A 20,125-nucleotide genomic window follows, 5' to 3' on the forward strand; every position below is an offset into this window, starting at 1 on the left:
GAGGCCGGGGCGGATGAGTCCTTTGAGCTCAGGAGTGCAAGACCACCTGAGCAAGAGTGAGACCCTGTCTCTACTAAAAAAATGGAAATAAATTAGCTAGACAACTAAAAATATATAGAGAAAAAATTAGCTGGGGGCATGGTGGCGCATGCCTGTAGTCCCAGCTACTCAGGAGGCTGAGGCAGGAGGATCGCTTGAGCCCAGGGGTTTGAGGTTGCTGTGAGCTAGGCTGATGCCAACAGAGAGAGACTCTGTCTCAACAAAGAAAAAAAAAAGCACTTGTGCGCATCTCTTCCCAACTCTGCAGGCAGTGACATCATGTTGGCATGCTGAAATCAGCCATGATGGCAATCAGAAATTGACAGATGCTACAAATCAAGGCCTTTATTTCCCCTAGAGAATGAATCAAAATCAGGGCTTGCTTTCTTTTTCTTTTTTCTTTTCTTGAGGATCGACTTACCAACACACTGCTACCTCTAATCCTCAGCTTTGGCTACAGAGTGCAGGACGTGGTCTATATTGGTTGGTTGTAACTATCACCTTAGAGCCTCAGGGTTCACTGGTGGGTCTCAAAGGCCACCATGATGTTGGGAAGGCGATAGCTGGCAGGCCCCCAAGTGTCCTCCCTGACATCGATCAGCAGCTCTGATTTTCTCCACCTAAATATCGGGGTTTCTTGTGAACGTTTGTCTGAACAAAACTTTTTTTAAAAGTTTGAAAACCATGGATGCCCCTAAGAACCTCCCAACTCTGACAGAATCTGTGGCCCTAATTCCCAAGCTCCCGCCTAGAGTCAGGACTGGAATTGGGGTCAGGCGGGCGAGTCACTAGCCTCAGGCACAAAAATTAAGGGGTGCCAAAGAGCTCCGTAATCAAGATAAATCATAGTTCAATGCAATATTTTTTTATTAAGGCAAAAAATCCACAATGAATAAAATATCAAAAATTTAAAGAGAAGATCAGTATTACTGATGTTTCCTTTTGCCTCAGGCTCCAACATGGCTTGTCTGGCACTGTTGGAGGGACCCCTCGGAGCATCCAGAGTTGCTCTGCCCAGCCCAGGCCTCACTGCTGCTGTGACACCACCCTCCATGTCAGAGCCAGGTGATGCGCGAAGGTTAAATGTCAGAGGAGTGCCGAGAGGAGTGCAGAGCAACAGAGCAGCACCAGGCCCCCTGCAGGTGCTCAGCATGTGTTAATGCTGCCTCCTGGGCTTCCTGCCCAGCTTCCCTCCTGGAGCCTGCTGGGAAGCTGGAAGTTGTGCTTCTCAGCCTTGACTGCCCACTGGAATCACCCAGGTAGCTTCCATCCCTTCTGCCGCACCTTCCTGCCCACTGCGCAAACCCCAGGCTGGTCTCAAACTCCTGGCCTCAAGCAGTCCTCCTGCCTCTGCCTCCTGGAGTGCTGGGATTACAAGGCGGGAGCCACCACATCCAGCCAGAGAAAGGTGGGTATGGGTACTTTTTAAAGTCCCCCAGGTGATGACAATATGCAGTCAGGCTCTAAGGAGGCCACAGTCGTACAGGCCTTGAAGCCTCTGTCCCCTCTCAGTGTCCAACCGCACAGCGCGCGTGAGGACTTACAGGAGCCAGCGCCGAGCCTGCTGTGCAGCTCAGGGAAGCTCCTGCCCCGCACACTGCACAGCACAGCCTCCAGCAAAGCCGCGTTTATCCCCCTCCACCGCCACATAAAGGGACAAGGGCTGCGATGCCTAGAAAAGCCACTTGGACCCCAAGCAGAGCCCCACGAGCCTTGAGGAAACTCAGCCTAGCCCTTAGAGACAGTCAGGGAGAAAAGGGCAGCTCCTGAGCCTGGCAGCTGCCATCCAAGATCACCTTTCACTCCAAAGAGTGAGACGCTGGAAGGAGTAAAGGTGAGTCAAGGCCTTTCAAACAGGTGGTGGCTTTAGAAGGGCGGCTGTTGAGAGAGCATCACCTGCCTGCAGGGAGCTTTCGCCAGGCAGACATACAGCTAATGACTGAGGTCAGAAAGGGACAGATGAGGAAGGCAGGAGGGAGGGAATGAATGAATGAGTGAGTAAGAGAAGGAGGAGAGGGAGGAAATGAATGAATGAGTGAATCAGGGAAGGAGGGGAGGGAGGGCAGGAAAAATAAGTGAAGAAGCAGATGGATGAACAACTGGACGACCAGATGAGGAGCTGAACATCAAGAGCATGGATGAGACCCATGCTACTCCAAATGTGGCCCATGGACCAGCGGCGTCGGCATCCCCTGGGAGCACGTTAGAAATACAGACTCTCAGGCCCCTCCCCCACCTATTGATCTGCATTTTAATAAGATATCCAAGTGAGTTGCATGCGCATGAAAATTTGGGAAGTACTTTATTAAATTATCAGTGTATCCTAACCCTAGCTAGTTATACTACCATCACGCCAAGAACTTTAACAAAGATAGCAATGCCCGGACCCTACCTCGGATCAATTAAATCAGAGATCTGGGGATGGGGCCTCAGTGTGCTGTCTCCCTAACATGACCTGAGGTGACCGCAATGTCTAACCGGGGTTGAGAACCCCTGGGCTGGACAGAGCTGTGAGCAGCCTGTGACATCGTAAGAATGGCTGGGTACAATCAAGGCAGACTACCTGGGCTCAGGGCCTTAGCCCAGCTGTGTCGTCCACAGAATTCGGACCTGACTGGCTGAGAGCAGCCCTGCTCTGCTCTCCCAGATCCCTTTCTTGACCCCACCTGGACGGGGCTGCTTCTAAGACAGTCTTCGCTTGGCGGAGCCTGTCGCTGTCGTCCGATGCATTAGCACCAGCCCCTGCCCAGAGTGACCCCAGGGCCAGCTGCTTCCAGCCCAGTGGCTGTTAAGGTCACTAAGGAGACTCAGGGTCAGAGAGACCTAAACACCAAGGCCTCAGGATCTGGCCCCATAGTCAAGAATTTGGGCCCAAACAAAGGTACAGCTTTAAGGCCAGCCTTGAAGGATCTTCCAGAACTTCTAGCACTGAGATGGACAACTGATGGCCTGCAAAAGAATTTCCTTTTGCCCAAACAAAAATTTTAAATGGAAATGTAGTTGTCCACATCTAAAATCAAGAGCTTTCATGTTTTAAAGATTTTCCGGATTCTACTGACAAATCTCCGTGTCTGGCAACAAGGAGCCAGAGCTGTGCCGGAAGCCCCTGGCCACAGGCGGCAGCAGCTGCAGTCCAGAGTCCCCGTCCCCACCTGGCCTGTTCTGCTCAGTGCACTGCCCGCCCAGCTCCTGGAAGCCTTTGACCTTACAGGCCCTGAATTTCAACCAGCTCTTCCTTTCGAGGAGACGCTAAGGACCCTGCAGACAGAAGCACGAGCTGTCTCTGCCTTCAAGTCCAGAACTCGGCAGTGTTCCAGGCAGACTCTCGTTCCTAAGCCACCAGGCCCTTGCAGGAATCTGAAGTTCACAAAAAGGCCAGCTTTTGTGAGAAGCAAGAATGTGGTTTAATTGGATGTGTAACGCCACCTTCTCCTTCCCACCCGCCCTCCCCAAAGGGGGAGCCAATCAGTGGCCAGTCCCGGGGAAGGCCTGGGATGTGACATTCCCCGAGAGAAGTAAAGGGGAGAACCCAGGGGAGGGGAGAGGCTGGAGGCGGGAGAGGAGAAGCACCAGAGGCTCCACTTATAAAAGCACAGACAACATCACCATTTGGGGAAGCTGGGGTGTGGGGGGAGGGGGATGAGGATGGAGGGGGACCAGGAGGTCGGAGGTCAGTTCTATTCCTTCTTGGTTCTCCGGGAATCTCTTCCTCTTGCTGAAGGTAAAGGATTTGGCTCGCCAGTAAAGATGCTTTAAAGATTGTGTCACACTTGGTCAATAAGTCTTTTTCTGACACTGAGCAGGAGGTCAGGGAGGGATGGAGGCCAGGCTGGGAAGGGGAAAGGTCGGGGAAAGTGCAAGCCTGCAGGGGCGGGGCACAGCGGGCCTCCCTGCTCCTTTTCCAGGGCTCTGGCTCTAGCAGGATCCTGTTCACATGTGCTGCCCAACGCCAGGCCAATAAACTGATGTGATCCCCCTCTCCAGAGGCAGGTAATGAGTGTAAAGTGACCATGGTGACTGGCTTCCATGTTCTTCCTGACGGTGAGACATCAAGACTTAGCAGGGGCCGAGAGGCCCAGGCAACCCCTTTGTGTCTCTGTCACAGGTACCTCTGAGCCATCCTGGCTCCTGGAACTCAAGTAGGCATCTGGAAGTCGGGGCCAGAGGGATGGGACGTGCCTGGGCCCCTGCCTGCACTGTCCCCTTCACAGGCACACCCTGGGCCCAGAGCTCCGGCTCAGCATCAGGCTTCTGGGCTGGGGATCGGCCTTGGCCCGTCGCTGTGGACTGTTCTCGGAGGCTGCGCTTCAGGAGCCCCTTGTGTCTGCAGAGGGGAGTTGTGCCAGAAGCCAGCGTGGGAGCCCAGGGGCTCTGTCCACTCCTCCTTTCTGCTCAGGAAACCGCAGCAGTCGGGGGTGGGGTGCCATCTGCAGGGGAAGGTCCAACAAGGGCAGTGGCAGCAGCGGCTCCAAGGCCAGGTGGGGGTATGGCAGAGCCGCCCCAGCGTCAGCTCTCACAGGGCGGTGCACATTCTCCTAAGGAACGTCCCGGGGAAGGCGGGTGGGGTGGGCTGGTGGCCCCGGTCCCCCTGAGCTTGTGTGACATCACTACAACACTGGGATCCACTTGTTGTCCTCGTTGTAGAGGAAGGACTGCTTTCCTGGGAACGCTGGCTTGTACGAGGCTGTGAGGGGGAGAGAGAGCAGTAAGGGAGCCACGGGCACTCTCCCTCAGAGCGGGAAAGGCTGGGCGGCCCTGTTCCGGCTGCTGTGTTCACTTGTGGTAGAGAGAGGAAGGGACGGGTTCAAGGTTATGCGGCTCTTAACTGGCTGAGGCAGGACGCAAACTCCGGCTTCCGTCCTTTAACTCCTTTTAACTTCTTTAACAGAACAAAATTATCAAAACCATTTTCTATGAAGTTTGAGAAAAACATTGAGTAAAGGAATATTCTTAAAGAAGCAAGGTGTTAGTTACCTTGATGGGGTTTTCTTTTGATTTAGTTTAGAAATTTCCAGAAGAGTGAAAGCCATGACAATTATAGACATGGTTCTCTAGGAGATGAGCCGCCAGGACCAAGCAGGGCTTGGGAGCCAGAGCCCCAGGTGACCAGAAACCCTCACGTTGACACCGACCTGGTTCGTGAGGGTCCTGCGCACGTCCTCTCTGTCCAGGTGCTCGGGAAGCTGCTAGGGGGAGCCCCGGGCAGTCCAGGTATATCTGCGCCCACTGGAAGCCGAGGAGGCAGACGCCTGCATGGAGATGTGTCCGGGAGGCCCCCCAGGGAAGCCCATCTTGGGGTGGGTGATCAGAGCAGCAGTAACTGCCAGGTGCCTGGCCCCCATGTGCAGCATACAGAAGGCTTTCAGACAAAGCTCTTAGAGGACAGGAACAAACAGGGTTGGTCTAGGATCCCCACCTGTCCCTGGGCCTCCTGGAGCTCACCATAGTATGGAGAGTTTGCATGTTTGCTGTTTGAGTTCTCCTGGAATGGCCAGATGACCCCAGGTCAACCTCTGCAGTTTGCTGGTTTGAATAGCAGATATCTGCAAGGCCCAGGCTATGAGAATGACTTTCTCCCTGTGCAGTCTGCCTTACATGAGTCTCACCTGTGAGCGTGGAGGGGCAGGTGTCTCCCTACCAGACTGCAGCCTCTGGGGGCAAGCACAGGGCCCAAGTCATCTCTGCTTCCCAGGGTGGGAGCATCGCCACTGAACGGTGGAATGTAACCAACTCGGTGGCCCTCATAGCTCTGCCTTCTTCCTCCCATGCCACCTGCCACGCCTGTCAGTCCCCAATGCCACCAGCTCTGGCCACTGTCGGGGAGTGGTAATAACTAAAGTGCTCTATAGAGAGCTACGAATAGGCCAGGAAGCACAGAGACCACCCATCGGAGCAAGCAAGTGCCTCAGGACACTAGCTCGCAGGTAGATCCCAGATGTAACAAGGATCGCTACTCAGGCTCCCCTGTATGAAGGGAGCGGAGCTGGATGGCTTAGAAGAGCCGCTCCATCCAGCAGTCCCTGGTTTGTCTCACAGTGAACAAGGCAAAGAGGGGAGGACACCCAGCACTCTGCCTGCCACTAAGTCACTGTGGGTCTGGGGCCAACCCACTCTCCAGGCCGTCCCCATCTGTAAAACGACTCATCCACACTAGACCAGTGGTTTAAATAGTTTTAAGAGCAAGAACTTTTCTGACAATCTGACAAAGGCTGTGACTATGGCCCCTTGTCCCGTAACGGCTCCATGCTCCAAGTTTGCGTACAATTGCAGAGTCACAGTCCCGAGAGCCCATCTTTGAGCCTCCTGGATGTTCATGGTCCTCCGTTATGAATCCCCGGCCTGGATCATCTCTAAGGGCCCTTCTACCTTAAAAAACAAAACATTCTTATACTCTGAAAATGTGAGCTGATAACTCTTCTAAATCTACTCTCAGCCCTGTAAACTGTTTGGCAAACAGCCTATAAATCAGTGGCATTTGATGGCCCAGGAATGACAAACAATTCCAGATTTGGTTTTTACAATCATTTAAAACAATCCTCTGACCTGGGCCAGGCAGGCCTGCCTGGGATGGCGCCACTGTCCACCGGCTGGTGTTGGACACAAACGACGCACTGGAGATGAAGTGCTTGGGGGGGCCCTCGTAGTCCACGATCTCATACTGCCCAGGGCCCGGGAGAGGCGGCTTTGGGGGCAGAGACAATGGCTGGGCAGAGAAGTTCAGGATGGGATTTTTCCTTCAGAAAAGACAAAATGGGAAGATGTCACTAAAGCAGTCTATTAGGGAAAGGCCAGTTTTTAGAAAGAGCTGAGGCCTGCACAGAACTGAGCTGTCTGCAAGAGGACTGGACACAGCACAGGAGGCCTGGACAAAGCCCTAGCTCCACTGCCAGTGAGCTAGGGGGCCCCGGGCCTCAGTTTCCTCATCTGCACATGGCAATCATAATAGTACTGACCTTGCAGGCCTGTTGTAGGGTTGAGATGATGCACCTAAAACACAGTACTCAGGACAGGGCCCAGCACACGGTGAGAGCTCAGTGTGCGTTGTTGTAGATGCTGTTGTGAGCTAATCAGGAACGGCAGGCTGCATTTATCTCATGTGCCAACTCTGATCACTGGTACTGCCTGCCTGGACCTCTGTGAAAAGAACTGAGGCCTCACAGCGGCGCAATGGGAAGAGGCCTTGGTGATCCACTTGCCATGCCTGCCATGGCCAGCGGTAAGGAATAGGCGTCCACATTCCAGGGATTTGCCAGCCCAAGACTAGCGGGTCTCTGGAGGCCATTCCAGCATTGACTTTCCAGAATCCTACTAAATGTCCTCCTGGCAAGGCAGGCGCAGGAGTGGAGAAGCACTGGGTTGCGCAGCAAGATACCTCTGCATTAGACTTTCCACTTACGTTGTAAGTGTTTGTTTTCAGGTCTGTCTGCCACCCTCTTCAGGAAAGGGAGTCTATTTTTTATCTCTGGTATTGAGAGATTAAATGAAAGAGAAATGGAACTTGTACTCAAGTCCTAGCTCTGTCGCTAATTCACTCTGGGCCTCAGTTTCCCCATCTGTAAAATGAGGGGGTTGGACAAGACGGCCTCTGAGGTCCCTTCCAGTTGTGATCTTTCATCAGGCCTTGATTCCAAGTTCCCTGGGTTGCCAGGGAGTTCTGGGGTTGTTACAGGAGCCATGCTGCTCTCCTGACCATACCACAGAAGGGCTGTCTCCTTCCGCCTCTCACTCGAGGCTTCTTCCAAGGCCTCTCACCAGAAGGGAAGGGAAGGTTCTCAGCACTGAACAGCCAAGGGAGTCTTCCCCCACCTGGAAGCCGGCCCATCCACACAGATGGAGGGACCTGATTCCTGGCCACTGGGATGCTGCTGCCCTTTTGGCCAACACCTTCTTAAACCCAGATAGCTCAAAGGGACCCAGAGATGTCTTAATCAACTGCCTTAGCTTGCTAAAGAAGTTGGTGTTCAGAGAGACAAAGTAACTCATCAAAGTCACAGGGCAAGTTCACGGGAACGCGGCATAGCACTCAAGTCTCTGGTGCCTAGCAGTCTGGAGGAAGTCCCAGGGCAGAGGGGCCACGGTTTGAGAGTCATACATCTGAGTCTGAATTCCAGTCATACCACTTACTTGCTGTGAGGCCTCCGACAAGCCCCCCGACCTCTCTGTGCCTCAGTGTCAATGTATATAGCAAGGAGCAATGACACCCACTCTCTATATGGGAGTTATGATGAATAGAGAAAAGGTATGTAAAGCACCTAGCATAGCCCCAGCACATAGCAGGTGTGCAGTAAAAGTAGTTATTATTCTTACAGTGATCCCTGCAGCACCACCAGGTACTGCTTGGTGGCACAAGAGCAGCTGAGCCCCAGGAAAGAGAGATTTAGGGGCCCACTCACACCAGAGTCACCCTGAGGCAGGGGACACTCCCATTGTCAGGAGGACGTTGAAAGGCGTTGTAAATCTGCTGGAGACTCACATCTTGTGATGGAGCGGCAGCTGGATGCTTGCATGTAGAACAAAGGCACCCACAGGAAAGGGGGGACGCTTCTCCCGTCCAGTCTGCATGGAAGAACTGGTTACAGTGTGTGATCAGCAGCCTCTCCCCTTGTAAATGTAATGAAAGCTGGCTTCTCCTTGTTCTGGCTTGTGGCTCCCCCTTCAAAACACCCCTAGACATTTGATGAGTGTGTGGCTGGCATCATAAACAGACAGGGCTGATTCCTGGAAATCAGAGCTGGAATAAGCCAACCATGTATGAGGTCACCCTGTCATTGGTCTGGGCCACCCCAAGCCCAAGATTCCCACTCCACTCTTTGAGAAGACCGTGAGACATCTGCTTTCCTAGCCAGGGACTGCCTGCAGGAGGCGGGTGCATGCTGCGTTAACGTCTCACCAACGTTCTCAGCAAGAATGAGTTAGAGAGGTCTCTCGCCCTCCACGCCCTCGATGAGCCCAGGAGAGGCTTGGAACCTTCAGCCCAGCTCTGTGGATCTTTAGTGAGCACCAGCCACGTGTGCGGCTCTGTGCCAGGCATGCTTGGGAATCCAGAGTGTTCTGTGCTAAGATACAGACCTGAATGCCCTTGAGGGCTTGACAATCTACTGCTGGCCACAATCATGACTGGTGACAATTTAAGGCTTTGCACTCAGAGCTGGGTTTAAATCTCCACTTCCCCACTTACCAGCTGTATGTCCTTAGAAAAGGCTCTTAACCTCCCTAGGCCTCAGATTCTTCATCTGTAAAATGCTGGATAAAAATACCTGCCACCCAGGACTGTTAGGAGGTTAACTAGTGCTTCACTTGTAATAATTTTTTAAACACGAAATCTGTTAGAATAGGTAAAAAGTCTGTGCACTGAGGGCACAGAAAGAGACAGGCAGACAGATAGATAAATTCCAACTGGGTGAATCCAGAAATCTAGCCTAGAAGAGAGAACATTTACCCTGAAATGTAAGTGGAAAATCTTCAGGTGTGCAAGGTGGGGAAGGGCATTTCCAGCAGAGGGAACAGCAGGGGCAAAAGCATGGAAGTGGGAAAAGCTGTAGCCTCCAGGGCAGGAATTAGGACATATGGAGACAGAGGCTGAGCCACCTAGACTGCCTGCAAGCCTCCACCCACCCGATTCTGGGTCGTTCGCTTAGTTCCCACCACCCCCCTTACAGACCCTGATGAGGATTTGAAGGCAAAGCTCTATTATGGCCTCTCAGTCCAGCCTCCTCTCCTCCGCGTCCCTGCTCCCATTTTACCTTCCAGAAATACCCAACACTGTTCAGCAACTCCATGCCTTTGCCCGTGCTGTTCTCTAGATCAGGAAAACTGACTTTCCCTACAAACCCTGATTCATGCTTCACATTCCCACCTCCTTCAGAGAAACTTCTCTCCCCACCCACCCCCACCCTGCCACCCCCTACCTGACTGCCTTGCATGTTCCCGCCACATGGCTCGAGAGGGGAGCATGGGTTTTAGAGGCCAACGGACCTGGATTCCAACCCCAGCTCCACCACCTCTGCCAGTCTGCACTTCACTGCAAACTACCACGGCTGGGAGAGTTGGAAGGATGACACCAGATGGTCTCTGTGGGAGCTCTTAGCTCAGCGTGTCTGGCCCCTCACACACTCTGGCTGTTCTTCTTTTCTCTGCACTTAACACATTAGATTTTCCAAGGTTTTTACTTGCCTGGATCTTTAAGGGAGGGGACTGTGTTTTATTCAGCTTTGAGGCCCCCAGCTCTATTCCGGGGACATTTGCTTAATCGTAGAGAAAAGCAGAGTTGTTGAAGCAATAAAGGGAGCTCAGGCATCTGAGGCCCACCCGACAGTTTATCCTCACCCAGAGCCGGTCCCTCCGTGTAGAGGTGGGGCTGGCAAATCACAAATGTCAGGCCAGATCAAACCCAAGGCAGCCCACGGTGCATTGTGACCGGGCCTTTTATGAGCCTCATTGCTCAGTTATAAAAACCAACCTGGTCCTGCCCCGTGGAAAGAAAACATCTATCAAAGGCTCTGAGTTGGCCACAACTGGATTAAGTGTGTTTGAGCTTCCAACGTGAGCTGCTTGCAAATCGCCCAAGAATAATGAATGTCTTAGAGGACTCAGCAGGTCACCTGGGGAAGGCATCCGAGACCCTTGGGACACTCCCAGGCACAGATTCACTCTGCCTCAGGGATTCCCAGGGTCAGGAGGGATAAAAGGGCAATTTTTCTCATCATTAAAGGGCAGCCGATTGCCTCTGGGGTGGAATGCAGTATCTATTTAACAGGGTAGCGGTGACAGATTACAGCGGCTTGGGATGAAGCATCCCATATCTAATTGAAAATCCCAGGGGAACTTAAGGTGGGTCCAGCGTAATTATCCAAATTGGAGTGGGGCCAACAGGGCTTGATTCTTCAGCTCTGGCTGTGACAGGACAGCATGTCTGTGCAAATCCAGTGGCTTAAAAACTCCAGGAAGCAGACCAAGGGTTAGGAAGATGTCTCTGGGTGTTCCACCTCCTTGCTGGTGAGCCTGCATTGGAAGGCAGCACTAGGAGGAACTATTTTGATCTCAAAAAACCCTTCCCCTGACTCACCCTAATTCATTGAGTCACCACAGTGACGAATATTGAAGAACTCAAGAAGTGAAACCTTGGCTGACACTTCACTTCGCTTCTAAAGACACCCTAGAAGCTGATAAATCCTCTTAGCTTTTGAGTCAGCAAGGTGGCCGTAGCAAAGGAACACCCTGTGACATGTTCTGCAGCTAAGGAGTTCAGAAATGCCGGTGCTAACACCCGGCCTGCCCTGCAGCAGCCGCCCTGCGGGGTGCTCAGGAAACATCGGTGAACACAGAGGACCTGCTCACAGGCTTTGATAAGAATACAGGTTACCAGGGAGTTACGTGGGTTACCTTCTCTTGTCCTTGCAAACATAATGTGAGGTGTTCTCATCCCAATTCACCAAGGATGAATGTGAATTTCAGTTAAAGGACCTCCCTTCCCCCAGGCCCGCGGGGCTGGTGTGCAGGAGGGTGGAGGTTCCACAGTGGCCTGACTTCGGAGCCTGTGTTAGCCCACTACCCATGCTGCCTCTGTGGCCTCTCCAGGAGGTGCGACAAGCACATTCCCACTGGTGGCCTCGTGAGCACTTTGGTCACATCACCCATCCTCTCACCTCTGGGCTTCACGCGTTTTGGTCAGTAACACAGGACTAACAACTCCAGGGAGAATTCGCACCTGCCCTGATTCTTCCTGCGTCCTAAGCAGAGCCAGAATACTATCTGTGTAAGCTGTAACCCTACCCAGGAACGGGAAGGCAAGCGATTCCAACCCAAGACACATGAGGGCAGGTCTCCCATCGTGTGGCACGTGTGCGAAGCCTGGTGGCTCCGGCTGTGTGTGTTTTGGAAAGAGACAGGGAGTGACGAGGCTCAGATTCTCCATCACTGTTCTACACAGCCCTGAATCGCTAAAGAGGACTAGGTCTGCTGTGGACAAAGTCTCATGACAGTTACATGTAGACGGGGAGGACACGATGCAGATACTCTCCAGGATCGAACACCCAGAACACGGGCCCCCACGTGGCTCCTGTCCCCCTCTTCCCTTCAGGGACACGGGAGGGAACGGAGCTGGGATCGGAGAGACTGGAGTTAAGATACTCCCTCAATGATCCGATGATATTTAGCCGTATTTTCTTTATATTACACCATTTCTGACATTATTCAACAGAAACAGATGGATGCTTTTTAAAAAGAGTCCAAAGTACACCAGTGTTAGCTTCTTACTTTTTAAATGAAATTACAGATTTCTCTGCCTCATCCTTTCCATGTCAATTTTAAAATACATAACTTGGACCTCGTCCGTGGGTCCAGGCTGGCTCCATGGTCACTGCCCCGTGTGCTCCCCTGAATGCCATGGCAAGCAAACCTGGGGTGATGGTGAGTCAGAAATGGAAAGATGTCCTCCCCTCACTTTCACACATGAAGAAATGAAGGCCCAGAGAGGTGCTGAGAGCAGCCCGAGACCACAGAGCCAGTTACACAAACATCCTGCTGTAGAGCCTGGGGTACCATTCACTCATCTGGGTACACCTAAGTTTAGGAGACACTGGGTTAACCATTTCCTTTACTGCAGGCATTCTCAGAGCCTTTAATATGACTGTGTACACTGTGACGCTCCCAGGGGCAGAGGGTTACTATGCAGTGCTTCCCAGACTTTATTAACTAAAGATCTTTTATGTATAAAGCATCAACAGAGAGCCAGTGAGCCCCAGATGTACCCAGACATGCACCGCCACTGCACTGCCCCACTTGGAAAGACTGCCCCTTGGGATATGCGTGGCCACACCACCTTGGGACCCATGTGACCCGGCATTTTGTTGCATGCTCCTCTGTCTTGCTCTGGGGTTGTTCAGGCTGAAGGTATGGCGTCCTGCTCACCCGGGCACCCCTACAGCCTCCAGCACAGAACTAGAAACCTACAGAGCCTGTTGACTGACAGATGCAAATACCATACAATGAGAATTATTTCAAACCACTTGGCCAAACTTGAGCAAAAGCCGAAAGACACTTCTATGTGTAAAGCAGTTAAAAACTGAGGGTTCTCCACTCTCCTACCTTATTTTGTCATTTTCCTTGAAGAAGCTTCCAGATTTGCACTGGGGGCTTGAACTGCTATGGCAAATAATAGCTATATCCTATATCCTAATATGTCTATAGGATACAGAATAATAACAGCTATAATAATAATAAGAGTAGTATCTATTTTCAACTACTTTCTCATTTAAACCTCATAGAATTCCTATAAGATTCTTATCTCCACTTAATATCATGGAAACTGAGGCTCAAAGCAGAGAAGACTCTGGAAGGGACAGAGCTGGGATTCATGCGCAGGTCTGCCAACCCCAGCCCGTCCTCTTAACCACTCAGTTTCTCTGGCAGAGCAGGGACAAGGTTGCATGCCGAGTTGCGCCAAGTCAGCCTGGAGGCAGGAAGTTCCTGACGGTTGGAGAGAGCCTGTTCCTGGAGACTGGCCTGCCCACCCCCCAGCCCCCAGCCCCTGTCCGTCCTCAGCCCTGCAGCCTGCGAAGGGGCAACCTGCAGAGCACAAGTACGGAAGGGCAGAAGGGACTTACATGGTAGACTCCATCTGAGGTCTGAATCCCTGCTCCAGATCCCAAGTTTGACTTGGCAGATTCACAACTTGCTCCTCTCTCTAACCCTGGCCCCTTGCCCTCAGCTGATGGTTGGACCATGCCCAACGCTGCCAGCCTCCCTGGATTGTCTGGACTTCTGACCCACCGTGGCTATGGCCCCTGCCACCTGCCTGACCTCCCTGGAGGGACTGAGGTGGCTCTGTGTTCAGTCCTAGCCCTGTTGATCAGCCCTCCCCCCACCAATGGCCAGCCCTGCCTGGAGGAGCTACACAGGGTTGAGAGCTTAAAGGGTGACAGGAGGACTGAGCTTAACTATGGTTAGTTTTAGAAATTCTAGAACCATTTGAAGAATAAATAAGCCCTGTGAGTTTTTGAGCCTCTCAGGCGAAAGTAACATTAAATGTGCAGGATAGTAAAAATGGTAACACAAATCCTTGTCTTCAGTTTTATAATTTGTGTTAATATTGAGTCAACATTTGTACCTAGTATATGCCAAACATACGCTTTTAATTCTGAAAGCAACCTTATGAGGCATAAATTATACCCACTTTACAGATGAGGGCATGAAGGCTGAGAGAGGTTAGAACTCTACCCAAGGTCACACAGCATGAAAACAGCAGAGCTGAAGTACAAATCCAGGAAGTCTGACCAAAGTCTGGGCTTAAATCTCCATCAGTACAAAACTATTAGAGGTTCATTGCTTCTGTATATCTTGCCACCCTGGTGGAAGATTTTATGTTATAAAAAATAGAATAACACTACCAGGAGAGTACAGCATTGCGGGGAATGTGGAAAGATTCACAGTCCTGAGCTAATTCCGTTTAGAACCTCATATCAGCTGTGTGAATTCAGGCAAATCAGCCTCACTAAAGCCCAGCTTCCTCCTCTATGAAATAAGAATAATAATTCTTACAACAGGATTATTATTATAATTGAATAAGATTTTAAGTTCCTGGCACATACCAGTTGCTCAATAAATACTATGCCTTCAACAGGTATTTACTGAACACCTATTATCTGTCAACAAGGGCCCCTGGAGAGTGGCCTGGCACTGTTCCTCCCAAGTAGTGACACCCCTTCCTTTTCTATCCACATTGAGGTCCTTCCCCAGAATCACCTTTCAAAAGAAAGATCAGAATAATTGGGACTCACGGAATAAGAGTCTTTTTTTCAACTTTGGTGCAATCATTTGGATTGTAATAACCAGGTCCTGGGCCTGTTGACGTCAATTTTAATCCACGGTTGGTTTTTGATTTAAAACAAGACATCAATATTTTTGGTGACTGCTTCACAAGGGAATCATCGATATTATAATGCCCTAAGCAGAAAGAAATTTTAAAACAGAATAAGGAACTCGTCTCCAATAAATAAAAAGCAGTATCTTACCCCCAAGAATACACTTGATAGCTATAAGGCAGTATCACTCCAACATGGCCGAATGGAAGGGCTGCCTGAAAGAAGCAGAAATAGTGCTGCTACTGGGAGAACATGTACCACGTGCATCCCACGTGCAGCTCATTCAGCCCTCAGGTAGCCTGGCAGGATGGGAATTAACACTTCCATTCTAAGCAAGAGGAAACTGAGACTCAGAGATAGTAAATAATTCGCCATCCAACCAAGGACTTAGACAAATCCCTCCACCTTTCGGAAGCCCAACTTCCACCTCTATAAAGTAAGAATAATAATTCTTTAAACAGGGTTGTTATGATAGTTGAATAATATCTTAAGTTCCTGGCACACAGTGGTTGCTTTGTAAACGTTACGCAATCGACAAGTATTTGCTGAACTCCTACTGTGTGGAGACTGGTCAGCCTGTCTCCAAAGCCTATGCTTTCCCACCATGCCACATGCCTATCCCGCGAAACTGTGATAGAATAAAATTAATTTGTGCACAGAGCTTCAAGGAAGAAGACAAGGACCCAAGCTGGAGTGAAGAAGAAGTGGTCTCACCCCCAAGTTGTCAGCAGCCCTGTACATGGGCACAGGTGTTGGAGTACAAACCAGCAATACTAGGCCAAAGCCTTGAAGGTGTCTGCACACTCTGACACAGGCTTCCCATTGCTCAGAAGTTAAGGAAATTATTCGCCAGGATGAAAAAGTTCTAAGCACAAAGAGGTACACAACAGGGAGCTACAATGCGAGAAAGTGTAAACAGCCTGAAGTCCAGGTTCAGAGGCAGTTATGGGAAATGCAGCCTGATCTGATGGAATGTCAGCTCTGACAATGGTAAACAGGAAGACCATAGAGCCACATGGAAATATTTTTTAAAACAGATATGAGTAAAAAAAGTAAAATAAAGCCCGAAGTCTACACGTACTATGATGATACCTATGTACAAAAGGACACATCTGAATAAAAATAGATGGGAATCCAGAAAAGTGGAAACAATTACAGTAGGTGGTGGCATCCTGAGTGGGGAAAATATTTCACATTTTTGAAACATTGTAAAGTTGATTTTGTTTTAAATAAAATTTACTTTTCATTGCAAAAGTACTGAAAACAACAATAAGTACATATGAACAAGTTTTATTGAAATGATAATCTCCAGTGATGGCAAAGGTGAGGAAAACAGTCACCCCATAGAAGAAAAGGATAAATTATTCCTGTGCTAAAGGGCAATTTGGTTACAAATATCAAGAACATTAAATATTTTACATACCTTTTGACTTAGCAATTCCACTTGAAGCAATTTATATGAGAAAATAATCTTGACTGTACACAGATTGTTAGCTATAAGGATATTCATTGCTGTACTATTCATATAGTGATCAATTTAAAACAACCTAAATTTCCAACGAGAGCATTTGTTCCTTAATTATGGTATCATCATACAATGGAATACTATACATCCATTAAGATGATGTTCTAGAAGGATTTTTAACAACCATGAAAAGATATCCCCAATATTTGCTTAAATTTTTAAAAATCAGATGTCAGCAACATTTACAATATTGGTATACATCTCTCGTCTTTCTGTTCCTCTCATATATATATGTCTTTCTGTTTTGCTCTCATGTATATATATACATATATTTTTTCCTACTAAAAACAGGTTAAAGCAACACTTGAATCACCAAATACAGAAAATAATGAAAAGCAAAGGCAAGCAACAAAAAGCATTTGTGCTCCCACCACCGGATAGCCAACTGCCAGGAAGCCCAGGGTGGCCATGGGAGAGGGATGGTGGTCATCTCTAGGTCCCAGGTGTCAAGATGGAGGGGCCTGGATTCATATCCAGCTGTGGGGCCCTGGACTAGTCACCTGCTTTGTGTATCACTTTTGTCTATAAAATGGGGATAAACTAATAATAACAATAGCTCACACTTTCCGAGCACATTGCTATGTAGCAAGCACATGATCCCTGGACTTTTTGGAACATTCAATGTGATCATGAAGATAAAGCACCCAGGAGGAGCATAACAGATGTGAGTACCCACCTTTACCCCTCCTGCTCTGTGTTACAAGGGGCTGAGGTCCCCTCAGGATCCTCCCAGGGTCAGGGGAGCAGGCACATGTGGCTGGCTGTGGAGATGCCCACACGCCAGGGCTCACTGGCGGGGACTCTGGCCAAACCCCAGGGATGCCAGCTTTGTTCTTCTGTATAAACAAACAAGGTGGGGTTTTGCCCACAGGCTGATGCAAGGCAGGGGAGCTTTAACCGGGGCTGAGCCTCCTAATTAGTGCTGTTTTTGTTATTCAGCTTCAGATTGATTGTTTTACCTTTAATCTGGATTTACTGAAATCTGACATGCACTGCAATTTCATCCACACCCCCTCCAAGAGGCGTGATTACAGAAGCAAACCTTCCCTACTCCTCCGCTTGGCTCTGGAGCCCAAGGCCGGGGGTGGTGGTGGTTGGGGACCGATTTGAGATGATGTAATACAATGAGGGCTCCAGGATTGGAGGTCTGAGAGCACAGGAGAGGCGTAACACCTCTCCCCAAGGCCAGCAGGCACGCTCCTGTGTACTCCTGAATCCTGGAGGGTCCAGAAAGCACAATGCAACGATGGGGAAATGGGCTTTTCTGGGCTCAGGTCTACCATTTACTGGCTGTGACACACTGGGCAAGTCATTGCAACTCTCTGAGTCTCCCTTTCCTCATCTGAAAACCAGGGCTAAGTATGTGGACCTGTGAGACTGCGTGGAAAACACTCAGCATGGAGTGGGGTTCCGTGAACGGTGCTGTTCTCTACCGTTTTATGATCAGCTGATGAAGTCACCTCTAGGTCTAGGAGAAAAGGAACACAGCAGCTGAGTGTCAAAGGAGCAGGATGGACTGTCATACCCTCCATCTCCCTCCCCACCAGTGGCCTGTGATGGCACCTGGGGTGTGTGAATTTGCACACTTCTGAGGTGAGAAGCCATGTCCCCACTGGGCTGCCCAGAGCATGTATGCCTGGTCATGAAAGGGGACGCCAAGAAGGCTGCTTGGGGGCCCTGTCCAGAGCCAGCCGTTGTTCCCCTGGATGGGGAGAGCTGGTCTTCACTCCTTCTCCTCTTTGCTCAGTACCTGTCTCCTGCTCCTACTCCCCGCCAAGCCTAACTCCGTCCAAAGAAACAGCTTGTGAAGAAATGGATGCCTTGCAAATCACATCTGGGGCACTGACCTTAGGTCAAGGCTAGGGCAAGGCAGCTGCTTACCTGGGGCAGGTCCTTTTTCAGTAACAGTGAAAAATCCTCTTTGGGTTTTTGACATAAATCCAGCTCGGGCACAGACATTGTTTCTCTGCTTGCAGCAAGAGATAGAGGCCTGGAGGAAGAAAATATGCCCAATGTGCTCAGTGCCTTCCCTTTCTTTGTCTTGTCATCATGTCTGGGCAAGTGGCAAATCTGGGTAAAAAATCAGACTGAAACTTGTCCTTCTTAGAAAATGAGCTGACGTGAGCCAGAAAGGTCACACTGTGCCTTCACTGTCATTCCAACTTGAGCGTTCTATGATTTGTGATTCCCCAGCAAAAGGCTGGTGACCCAACATGGAACAGAGGACAGTGCCCAGAAGAGACAGCCTTGAGGACCCAGGCTCACTTCTGCCAAGGACAGGCCCTGCACAAGCTGTTTTATCATCTGTGAAATGGATCTCCACTTGTTGCAGACTATCGCTGGGGATGGGGGTGACCAATAGAGATCATCTATAGGAAAGTATCTTTTTTTTAATTGTGTAACGCTACATATGCACATTATTTTCATTATTTTTTCTACTATTTTTACTCTCTTTAGGACACTTAGTCCTAACTATCCCCATCCCAATCCCTAGATGCGTTCCTCACTGTTCAGTCCTTCTATAAGCGCAGCATTTGGGGCACACAAGAGAATCGTATTATTTAAGATTGTGATCAGATTTGTAAGCACTCGCTTGTCTCAACATTTGGGGACTGACAGGAAATTAAGAATTTTGGCCTATCCACGTGACATACATTTGAGAATGTCCGATGTGTTCGGACCTCTAAAAATAATAGAAAAAAAAACCCTGAGATCATTCTTCTGTTACACATGAATCACAAATATTTTAAATGCCAATTTGTAGTCTCCTGTATTCATTGGTAACAGAGGCAATACAAATGGTACCTGTGATCGCTGGGAATATTTACTGAATGAGTAAAACTATTTGCTGGGGCCAGGATGGTTTGATTTTCTGTGATACTCCTTTGTCAAAAAAAAATGTTTCTTGAGAAATGCAGATGGTATTTTGATTTTGTGTTTACAAAGGTGGAGGAATTTAGCTTTTCCCAGGGTCCTAATGGCTAGACCGCATGCAGAGAGGGCAAACAAAGGGACCAGATGGGAGAGGTTAATTACTGGGCATGGGGAGAGGAGCCAGGCTGCCAGAGAGAAGGTAATAATACAGTACCAAGGAAAAGGATTCAAATATAGAAGTGGAGGATCGTGGTAGCAAAGGCAGAGAAAGGCCTGGAGAGATCTCAAAGCAGTGTGGCTAACAGGATTATCGCATTTCTACTCCTTGCTAGTTGACTCAACCATTGTTCTCCTGGTCTGGAAAAAAGCCTCCTGTAGACAAAACAGTACTTCGGCTTTATTCTTCACCCAGACAGAAAAGCAACTGAAAAAGGGAGCATTTTTGTATACACTGAGTGTGTGTCACTGGGAGATTTCATCATTAGATGAGGAAAATATTCAGCAAGTTAAAAAAGAAAGAAGCAGATTTATTGTATTGCCATGGAAAGAAATCCTAGATATAGTTAAGAAAACAATGCATGTGTACCAGGTACGGCATAATCCTAATTCTGGTGGAAGGATGGAGGGAAGGAGAGAATATGAAAGAAATCACCCCTGGTTTTTGGTGGTGGTTTTCTTTGGAGAGTAGAATTATAAGGGACTTCTACTTTCTAGTTCATGGGTTTCTACAGTGCTTGAATACATTTTATGATGAGCGTGTAATTATTTTTGGAGTCATATTTATACAATAATGAACAAAAAAACATGCACCTAAAATTGATCTATT

General features: G+C 49.5%; 1 protein-coding gene across 1 annotated transcript in view; it reads right to left on the minus strand.

Annotated features, from left to right (window-relative positions):
• Window positions 1-4,646: 4,646 nt before the first annotated feature.
• The window catches only part of STPG1 (sperm-tail PG-rich repeat containing 1), a 47,363-nt gene continuing 31,884 nt past the window's right edge, over window positions 4,647-20,125 (minus strand). Inside the window, exons 6-9 of the mRNA XM_012650879.1 lie at window positions 18,307-18,415; window positions 14,817-14,982; window positions 6,583-6,773; window positions 4,647-4,723 (exon numbers count right to left, since the gene is read on the minus strand). Coding sequence (XP_012506333.1) covers window positions 4,647-4,723; window positions 6,583-6,773; window positions 14,817-14,982; window positions 18,307-18,415 — 543 coding nt within the window. The remainder of the gene's footprint in view (window positions 4,724-6,582; window positions 6,774-14,816; window positions 14,983-18,306; window positions 18,416-20,125) is intronic.

This window comes from Propithecus coquereli, unplaced genomic scaffold (assembly GCF_000956105.1).
Source record: "Propithecus coquereli isolate 6110/MARCELLA unplaced genomic scaffold, Pcoq_1.0 Scaffold341, whole genome shotgun sequence".
Lineage (NCBI taxonomy): Eukaryota > Metazoa > Chordata > Mammalia > Primates > Indriidae > Propithecus > Propithecus coquereli.